This window comes from Alexandromys fortis, unplaced genomic scaffold (assembly GCF_014885135.2).
Source record: "Alexandromys fortis isolate MF-2015 unplaced genomic scaffold, M_Fortis_MF-2015_v1.1 scaffold_96, whole genome shotgun sequence".
In the NCBI taxonomy this organism is placed as follows: domain Eukaryota; kingdom Metazoa; phylum Chordata; class Mammalia; order Rodentia; family Cricetidae; genus Alexandromys; species Alexandromys fortis.
Window position 1 is genome coordinate 530,805 of NW_026068053.1, and position 11,051 is coordinate 541,855.

Consider the following 11,051-nt stretch of genomic DNA (forward strand, 5'->3'; position numbering starts at 1 on the left):
TATTACAAATATTTCTTTAAGGAACATATGTGGAAAGGAGATAACTGCATCCCAAAAATCATTTTTACTTTTAATTTCCATATTATAAACAGCAAATCTCTGCCCAAATTCATGAAGAAAAAGTATCTCGTTTATGCACAACACTACTAATGTATACTAGAGAGAAAAATGAGACCAAGTGGGAAAAATGTGGTATGATGCATTGCTCTCAATGTGCTTCTGACCTGGCACTTAGCCTATTCTTTAGTTTGTTATATTGATAGTGCATTCCCTGTGACAGTTTGCTACCTTTGGGACTGTAAATCTAAAGTGTTTACCATTGTGTAGGCTTGAGAAAGGAGTGTGGTGATAGAGAACCCAAGGGAAGAGAGAGACAATGAATATTAACAGTCACAGAAAGAGGCAGAGAAAGGCAAAGCGTATGCAAGCACTGGCATGATGACCAAGAATATCAGTCTTGAACACAAGCCCTGTTGTTTTCCTATGGTTGTCTGCAAGAAAAATGAGTCTGTTGAGGAAGATAAAAGCAATGGGAAAATGTGCAGGTATGGATCAGAATCATACTTCTTGGCCCAAATTTGAGTAAATGTACTTTTCTCCCATAATGCGCTCAGAATATGATACTGTACTTTGCTCCCAGCATTTTGTGCTCTTGTGTGTACTACGGGAGAGAACTTCTGGTGTCTGAGGAAGACCCCAACTGTACATACAGTGCTCATGAACCCTCAGAGTGGTCAGAGCAACTGAGGCCATTAGCCATGTTGAAGAGCAGAAATGTGGAAACATGCCTGGAATAAAGAAGCCAGTGAATGTTTGTCTTCCACGTCACTTTTTCCATGTAGAGTAGCTTTCCCATTGAAAATGGAAATCACACTAAAGTAGCCATTTCATTTATGCTGCAACACTTTGTCTTGCTCACTCTCCCAATCCTCTCCTTTCCCCTCCCATGGAAAAAAGGCAAGGAGGAAAGTCCTTCATACACCTTTCATATACCTTCATATACTTCCTAAATTCCATTTATTTTCCGTCTGTTTTGTAGCCTCTGAGGATCAGTGGATTGATTTCCTGACCCCAGGGATAGTGAAAATTTACTTGAAAAACACTCTAGTGGCAAAATTTGACTTTTGTCATGAAGGTTTAGGTTGGTCACCAAGCCTTAATGAGACCACACTTAAACTGGAAACATTACATTACACATCATTGGATGGAAACAGGTAGGTATCTTCTTCCTCAACCTCAGAAGGAGGAAGGTGACTTTGAGAGAACTATGCCATGAGAATAACCAAGTCATGCTCATGTTTTCATATTCTAGTTACAAAAATGGTCTGTGGCTGTGCTTGTCAAAGTGGTCCTCTTACTTCCTCTGTCTTCCACCTCCCCCTTACCCCTCTTCCTTTCTTTCTTCCTCTTTATTCCCTTTCTCGGTCTTTCTAGGTTCTCTTGTGAGGCAGGATCTCACTCTGTAACCCTGCTGTCCTGAAATCCCAATCTTCCTGTCTCCACCTCATAAATGCTGAAATTATAGCTCTGTGTTGTGTTTGCTATTCTTAATTCTAATCTTCCCCTACTTTTTTGCTTTCAAGGAAGTTTACAAGTTCGCTATTGCCTCACCAAGGAAGAAAGGCATGTGTTTACCATCAGCACAGAGAACTTGGCCAACAGAAGGGTGCATCAGGTGAAGATTAGCCGAGAGGGGTCCGAGCTTTCTGTTCAGGTATTTGACTTCTCATTTTTCCACTCAGTTTGCATGCCAAGTCTTCTCCCTCACACATGTCTGAGCGTCTATCCTCAACCACATACTGTAGTATAGAGTTGCCTTAGACTCCAGTCGAGCCCTGAGACATACTCCTTTATTTTCACTGGTACTGTGATCAATTGGGAAATAGAAAGAAATGAAAGTTTTTGAATCCCCACCAGTTATTCCATCAGAAACAACTTGAGAGGAAGTGGAAGCACTGTCAATTATATTTGTGCTCATGTTTAATTGTGTCTTAACCATATTGAGCTATGAAGGGTTGCTTGCTAAGAGGAAAGTACAGAAGACTACAGCAAGGGCTACATGGGAATTGGCAAAGGGTACAGGTTGGAACAGTGGAGGACACAAGTGATGTGGAAACCCTCAGGAAGGAACAGGTCTTCTCTATGCATCACTACTCACTTCCTAGTACGAAGTGGGCAATGACAACAAGAAAGAGCTGACTGGGAAAAAGAAGACAGAGAAGGTTCTTAAATGATACAACCTATGCTGGAGAGGTTATGGGGTAAAGGGAAGACTACTGAGTTGCTGGTGGAAATACAAGCTGGTACAGCCCCTTTGGACATTAGTGTGGCAATTTCTCAGAAAATTAGGAAACAACCTTCCTCAAGACCCAGTAATACCGCTTTTGGATATATATCCAAGGATGTTCAACCATGCCACAAGGACATGTACTCAACTATGTTCATTGCAGCATTGTTTGCTATAGCCAGAAACAAGTCAAAACATAAATGTCCCCAAATTAAAGAATGGATGAGGAAAATGTGTTACATTTACACAGTGAAGTACTACAGAGCAGAAAAAATAATGTCATTTTGAATTTTTCTGGCAAAAATGGATGGAGCAAGAAAACATCATTTTGAGTAAGGTAGCCCAGACCCAGAAAGACCATTATCACATGTACTCACTCATATGTGGTTTTAAAACATTTATCACAGAAAACTAGCCTACAAATCACAATCCCAGAGAACCTAAATAACAATGAGGACCCTAATAGAGATATACATAGATCTAATCTACAAGGGAAGTAGAAAAAGACAAGATCTTCTGAGTAAACTGGGAACAAGAAGACCATGAGAGAGGGTTGAAGAAGAGGATAGAAGCAGAGAGGGGAGCAGAGAAAAAATGTAGAGCTCAAAAAAAATCAATAACATAAAGAAAAAAAGATTCGTGTGATCACAGGCATAGATATCTAAGAAAACAGTGTGGTAGGCTTCTCTGAAAGATTAGTAAATCTCTATAAAGAGTCAAGAGCAGAGCAGGGCATATCTAAATATAAAGTTCAACCAAAGTCTGGATGAGACCTCTTTCATCATAACCTAAAGGGAGAGTGTTTATCAGCTTAGCAATCACCATTTTGCGTTAGTGAGTTTAATCCATTCATATGTGTTCTCCATAATTGTCACTTCAAATTCTCCCCTTCTTTTCTTGCAAGCAACAGATACAATGACATCTGACCTCTCAGAAGATGAATTTGCTCTCTTTCTCTGCGAACAATGTATTCTTTATAAGACATATCACAAATTTTCATTAGCCTACCTCCTCCTGCCCCATCTCCTCCTACCTGGACATGAGGGCTCTTTTACTCCCATGGCATTTGAGTGCTCAATGTCTCAAAGATATAAGGTCTGCCCAACTGCCTGTGTGAATCAGCTCTCATGCCTTTCTAACAAACATAGCTTCTACAACCTCCTGTTTACCCACCTTTCCAACTCCACTAATAGCTCCCTGAAACACAAACTATGTAATTATTGAATGCATCAGAAACAAGAAAACAAACAAGTCAACCAAGATCTCTCTGGCTCAAGGGAAGAAATCCATTTCTTTCCAGAATTTTATCACTTTATTTTCAAATTCCTTGGAAAACTTAATATACTCCAATTTCCAAAGTGTAACTTCTGTTTTAGTTACTTATTTATTGCTGTGACAAAATGCCTAAGAAACATGATTCTGCTTTGCAATTGGAAAGTACAGTCTGTTATTGTGCCAGGCATATGAGGCAGCTGGTCACATTCTGTCCTCAGTATGGGAGCAAAGATATGAATGAAGGTGTTAGCTTACTTTCTTCTTTTTAGCCCAGTTTTATGTAGTGGTGACACACTTTTTTTGAGGTGGGTCTTTCTGCTTCAATTAATCCAATCTAGAAACTCAACCACAGATATGCCTAGAAGTTTATTTCCATGATAATTCTAAATTTCATGTAGCTGACAATCAAAATTAATTATTTTGCTTTCCTTCCCCATAGTCCCACCAGATTACTCAAAATTGTATTGCTCAAAGTATGAATGAAGTTGTAAGTCCTGAAATATTTCAGGAGAAGTATGAACAAATGTCTACGCAATCCATACAGAGAATAAACAACAAACCAAGATTAGGATGTCTCTAAGTCCAAATCAATGAATTACTAAGTTTTATTGAGATTACAAACAGGAGTGTAGATGAATGTTTACAAGAACAGAAGTGATTTAAAAGCATGACTACAATTCATTTTAGCATAGGTGGCAACTCACTAAAGCTGGAAACCTGGCATGCACTGTACAACTTGAAGTTTGGGGAACTATGGGCCTATTCCAAGTGTATCTGGTCAGTTTCAGGGCCTTCCTGAAGCCTTTGAGTTAGTTACTTATTAAGCTTAATGAGCTTTCCTGTAAGATGTAATATTTTACATCCCTAGGTGTAAATGCCTGCACTTTCTTACCAAGCCAGAGTTACCAGATATGGCTGTCAAGGCATAAAACCATACTTGGTTTGGAGGAGCCCCAGATGGACTGAACCTGTGACAATTTTATTGAGAGAAATCAGACTCTTTAGACCCTTGTCAGGAACAGAATATTGATGTGGGAGGGTCTTCTGTTTTGTGTTGATTTCATTGGTTAATAAAGAAACTGCCTTGGCCATTTGATAGGCCAGCCTTTAGGTGGATGGAGTAGACAGAACAGAATTCTGAGAGGAAGAGGGAAGTGAGGCAATTGCCATGCCTCTCCTCTCTAGGTCAGATGCTATGGAGCCAGCCACCAGGTCAGACATGCTGAATCTTTCTCGGTAAGCTACCACCTCATGGTGCTACTCAGATTATTAGAAATGGGTTAATCAAGATGTGAGAGTTAGCCAATAAGTGGCTGAAATTAATGGGCCAGGCAGCGTTTAAATGAATAGTTTGTATGTTGTTATTTTGGGTGTAAATCTAGTCATGCAGGAGCCAGGTGGGACAAAAAGCAGGCCTGCCTGAAACCACCTCTACAGGATAGAGTTGCGTTTGCCAGGATTAATACAGTTGTGCTAACCAGGATTCAATGACATTTCCAAGCTATACAGGATACATGAGATTAATGTCTAATACCAATTGTCCTGTTAAGCTTTCATGCTTTCTTGACTTCTAAGGAAAAAAAAATACAGAGAAACATAAAAAGGCCTGAAGGCTTCACTGCCTGGGGGGTGCATCACTTTCCCAGGAACAGAAGGCACCCAGTACACCAGGAGTCACCGACTCTAATCCCCCCATAACTATAATGCATGACTTTCCATAGCAACTAGACCAGGGCAACTCCATGGTTTCCTGGACCCAAGCTTTCCTCCAATGGACGAAGGTGCTACCCACCATGGGCGGCATGTCAGCTTTTTTCTTGCTGACATCTGAAGCAGAGATTGCCCCCATCCTTTGGGTCTTGACTTACACATTTTTTATCAGTCCATGAGGTTTCTTCTGTACCATCAGTCAATCTCTGCTGTCTCTTTGTGAGTCTTCTGTTATCTCTCCTATCATTCCTAACCATTGGTGCACACAGGATTCTGCTAGACTTCCTGTAGTTTTGTATCTATAGTTATGTAATTGATTATCTTATTCAGTTATGTACTTTTTTTTGAGACAAAGTTTCTCTGTGCAGCAGCTCTGGCTGTCTTAGAACTAGCTCTTGTAGACCAGGCTGACCTTGAAATCAATGAGTTTTGCCTGCCTCTGCCTTTGCCTCTCAAGTGAGCCACCACTGCCCTGTCAATTAGGTGCTTTTTAATGGTATATATTTCTCAGTATAGCAGTGTCTATATTTATCTAGACCTTTCCTGATGTCCTGCAAACTGTTCCTTTGATTTTACCATATAGTGACTCATTTTATTGCTTTCTCTTAGGAACTCATATTATCTGATATGGAATATAATGTATTTATTTGCTTTATATTCAGTACCCCTCTGCTAGAACTCTAGAATGTAAGTGTGATAAAAACACGAACTTAGTTTGCATTTGTTATTGCCAAGCTTGTTCTTTACCTAACAGTCCCTAGCACTAGGTCCTCAGTGAACATTTTTGAATGAAATAGCTGAATTCCACATGGCTGCAGGAGCTGTGTGATTAAAATGGATGTGACCTTGTGGACAAGGGGAGATGTTCTAGCTTCATGGCTGTTGCCATGATAAATATCCTGACAAAACCTAACTACAGGCAAAAAGGATTTATTTTTGTTCTTAATTCCAGGTTACAATCCACCATTAGAGCAAAGTCAGGGTGGCAGAAAAAAAAAAAAAAAACTAGTCCCTTCAGCTTTCAAGAGCAAAGAGAAATGAATATATCTCTGATCACTTGTTTGCTTGTGTTAGCTTAATTTCTCTAATATCATACAGTTTAGGACTCCCTGATTAGAAATTAGTGCTGCTCGCAGTGGGATGGGTCTTCTCATATCAATTAACTTAAGATTAATCCTTACAGACATGCCCACAGGTCAATGCAATATAGGCAGTCTCTCTTTAAGACTTGTCCAGGTGATTCTGGGCTGTTTCAAGTTTATTACTAAACTAAGACAAGTGGAATGAGTTTTGGTTTTAAGCTTTGGGGTATACTGGGTCTAGTCTCTATTTTTGAATTATCTATGATCATGCATGGAAAGATATGCTTTAGAGCACCTTGAGTGCCACGAGACCGAAATCATCCAGGTAGATCCTATGTCCTTGAAACATTTCATAGGGGACCATGGAGAGAGTTTCAAGGGTTGCCAGTGAGCAGCACTGGAGACCATTTTAATGTGGACTTTGTGAGGAAGAATGGTTACTAGTTATTCTAATTAGATGTATGTTTAGGAATAATTATTGAATATTTCATGCAAATAATTCCTATATCCTCAGAAATTAAATTATTACCCATTACAATATTCCTGAAATGAGTAGAGGGTCACACCTTTGAGCTTGTTTGGATGAGGAATGTTGTTGCTGAACTGTAAATGGTAGAAATAGTAATGGTAACTTCCTGCTTGTGTACTGTGTGTGGGTACCATGTAGAGGTCAGAGGACAACCTCAAGTCTCATTCCTGAGGAGGCAAAATTCCTCCTCAGGGTTTTTTTTTTTTTTTGATACAAGGGTTCTTATTGGTCTAGAAATCTAGAAAGGAGGCTGTGTTGGCTCTCCTGCAAGCTCAAGAGGTCTCTTCGACTTTTCCTCCCAAGCCCTGGGATGACAAATACATTACACCAAACCTGACATTTTACATGGGTTCTATGGATCAAACTCGCGTTCTTAGATTCATATGGCAAACACTTCACTGACTGAGCTATCCCTACAAGCTTTGTTTGTTTATGCTTTTAATGAAGCCTTGATGGAAAACTGTGGCATGTCCTCTAGAGCATTTTACATAGAACATTTTTAGCACCTATTTATTTTCTGTGCTCTTCACAAACAAAAAAAAAAAAAACAGGAAAGTACAACACAGAGAGAGCAGTAAGATGTATGTGTTTGCCTTCTCGGTCTTCGTATTTTCACCAATCAATTGATAGTCAATAATAAGCAGCCACTTGCTATTTGTAAAGTGCTGAGGACAGCATAAAAGACTAGAGCAGAGACTTCATGTGTTTATCCTTAGGTCAGTTTATTGGTTCAGGAAGGCAGCATGTTTGTCTTTTGGATCATCCTTACACCCTCTCAAGCAAATCTATATTTCTTTCTCTTCATCTAGAAAAAGCTGTTTAAAGTAAACAAACAAACAAACACAACAAGAGCAAAAAGCAGCTCTGTGGTATATCCTTAGTCTCTGCCCAGGCAGTAAGGAACATTTCAGGAATGCTTCCTATCTGTCAGAGAGAAAGTACAGGTACTTATCAATGCACTCAGCCACCAATATCACAAGACTCCTCACTGTCCCCATAATCCTAATTTGAATTTTCAAATTGCCTTTTCATGGATAGGTAGACAAGTCTGGGTACTTGAAGACATAGAGAGGGATTCCAAGTTCCTTAAACTACATGGCCACAGACAACTGTTAATATAATAATGTGTGGCTTGGCTAACTTATTCATCTTTGTGAGTTATCTGTCACTAGGTTGATCTATGATATAGCATTTTAAGGAGAAAGACATTTGGAAGTATGCATTTGTATCAAGCTTCATATTTTCTTTAGTTAATAAGAAATATTATGCTCTAATTCACAGAGCAGCAATGTAGTATTAATTCACATATTATGGATCATAGTTTGTACTAAAGTCACAGAATAAATGGCAAGGTCAGGAGGTTCCCGAAGAGATTAACTCTTAGCAGATGTGTATAGAAAGAAAGTGATAAGATGATGAATTGAGTGGATAGCTTAGATATTAGTCCTGATCCGTTTGATTTTCCTTAAGTAAAGCAAACTCACTCACCCCATTGTATTACTGTCTGTCTTTCTTTCTAGCATATGTACTAGGAAATGATGTGGATAGAATAATATAGAAGTTCAGAGTGGAGATTGGAAGACAGGAGTCTGGGTTCAGTTGATGAAGCATTCGCCTTGTCAGTAGGAGAACTCAGTTCAGATCCCAAAAGCATTATAACAACCTAGGAGAGATGACAAGCACATACTTGTAAACTCTGAGATGTTAAGAGAAGAGATAGAGACAGGTTGATCCCTGGGAGCCTGCTAGCCAGGTACCCTAGCCTATTTGATGAAGTTCTAGACCAAAAGAAGATTCTGTCTCAGACAAAAAGTGAAAGACACCTGAGGAATGGCACGTGGGGTTGTCCCCTGACTTTTATGTACATAGATGTACACTCTTCACCAAAGTAATAGAGATCAGACGAATCTATTGGCTTTGACTAGATGGAGAAAAATGGTAATAGATTTGTGGTATATCCCAGAAGGAGAAAGAGGATGGGAGCAAACCAGAATCAGTGGTATGTGAAGTCAGAGGTGATTACTAAAGGAGGACCCTAAAAATAAAGCCCTGGAGAATCCAGCAGTGACTTCTGTTGAGCCTCCAATATCTCTCTTATTGGTAACAATATGTGCATATTTCCTTGAGTATTTACCAAACTATGTTTTGTGAATAGGAAGCCCTACAGTCCACACCCAAGAACAGGTCAGGGTTAGCTCAGAAAAGAAAGAGGTGGTGGCTATAGGAGTAAAACGGGAAGAATAAGTGAATATGTTGGGCTCCATTTATTGTGGCATTGGAGGTAGTAGATGGGCTTCTCTGTTTACTTGCTGTCAGTGAAAAATTGGGTAAAAATTTCTCAGTAGGGAGATAAATACTTGACAATAGGTCTGTAGGCTCTCCAAGGAAATAGAAATCTATAAAAAGATCTTATTTTACAAGGAAGAAAGAAAGGGTACTTTGTTTTGTGGAACAAGTTCCACGACACTTCAAATCTCCCTTGAAAGAAAACCCCTGAACAGAACTGTGTGAGACTGTAAACTTTTTAACAAAAGTTTTGCTTTATGCCTTATAAAAACCTGGGCTCATGCATGGTGTTGTTTTGTTTTCCTACAGGTGGACCAACAACTCTTCAGCTATAGCTTCTCCCCAGAAGTTGAGTTCAGAACAGCAAGGTCGCTTGTTCTAGGCAAAGTCACAGGTCTGTTTCTCTTTCCTATACTATATGGTGGATGCTGTTAAAATTAATGACTGAGTAGTCTTTGTTGCTGTGGTCAGCAACTGCAGACATTGCACCCACCTATTGTCATGGTACAGGCATTGAAGCAGGATATACTAAGACACACATGTGGCAATGGTGCAGAAAACCGTTCCTGTCTACTTTATTAGAACACTAGTTAATCATTATTGGTTCATTATTTGTGGTAATTATTTTGTTGGTTAATTGTTAGTAATTAGGGAGAAAAGAAATCAGGTAATAAAGTAAAATAACATTTTAATTTAAATTTTATATTCATTAATGATTTTTTTCTAGAAAGTCAACTTTTACTTGAATTTCCATATGTGTGTGTGTGTATGTGTGTCTGTGTCCGTGCACACATACTTGAATTTCCTTAAATGAAGTAGGAAACTGAGTTGAATGAAGAATGAGGATTGAAACTTCACATTAGAAAAGTGGGTTCTCAGCTGAGCGGTGGTGGCGCACACCTTTAATCCCAGCACTCGGGAGGCAGAGGCAGGCAATCTCTGTGAGTTCGAGGCCAGCCTGGTCTACAAGAGCTAGTTCCAGAACAGGAACCAAAAAACTACAGAGAAACCCTTTCTTGAAAATTCCAAAAAAAGAAATAAAAAAAAAGAAAGAAAAGTGGGTTTTCCTCTTGTTCTCATACAGGTTTTGTGAAATTTCACTTTCTGTTTGAGAATATTTATTGCATTTTCAGCACTGAACTTTTTATACTCTCCTAAAAAATGAATATTTTAAACAATATTCTATCTTTAACAATGACTTTAGATCTTAAATTTATTTTGTTTACAATTAATGTAGATAAGAAGCCTTTGGTTTGGTTACAGTTTGATCACCCTTTTGTTTTAGTTTTTTTAAGCTTATATTATCTTGTGTAGAACACACAGTAAAGTTTAATTTTGAGTATTGTACATGTGTACATGTATAATATGTGATTTATGCCCATTTACATGTGTTGCTGTGGACAAGGATGTAGCATGGGATGCTTTAGGTGTTCAACAACTTGAATGTTGACTGTTCTACCTTGTTTGAGATAGGATCTTTGGTTCTGTGCTTTGTGCACAAGTGTAAAGAATTCTGAATTATTACTTCCCAGGGATTCTATCTTTTCCTCTCATCATTCTGTAAAAGCATTGGAATTTTAGATCTATCTACCCTTGAGGCTGACTTTACATGGATTTGGGGAATTGAAATTCAGATCTTCAAGAAGCTAGCTCCAGTTTCTTTTTCTTTTTTTTTTCTCTATATATAATCTGGAAATCTATGTTGTACAAATTAGCAAATGCAAGTCTTTTTCAGATTTTGATATGATGTGTACATTTGGACTTCTGCTTGACCCCTTATTTCCCAGAAATTCAAATATTTTTTTGTGTGTGTGTGTGTATGTGTGTTTCTATCATGGTTTCTGTGATTCTATTCGTCTCAGTCAGATTTAGAAAACATTTA

The 11,051-nt window shown here is 38.7% G+C and overlaps 1 protein-coding gene across 1 annotated transcript in view; it reads left to right on the plus strand.

The window, feature by feature from the left end:
* Cntnap5 (contactin associated protein family member 5) overlaps window positions 1-11,051 on the plus strand; it is a 554,624-nt gene that overhangs the window by 480,240 nt on the left and 63,333 nt on the right. The window contains exons 16-17 of the mRNA XM_050119741.1: window positions 1,584-1,714; window positions 9,479-9,563. Coding sequence (XP_049975698.1) covers window positions 1,584-1,714; window positions 9,479-9,563 — 216 coding nt within the window. The remainder of the gene's footprint in view (window positions 1-1,583; window positions 1,715-9,478; window positions 9,564-11,051) is intronic.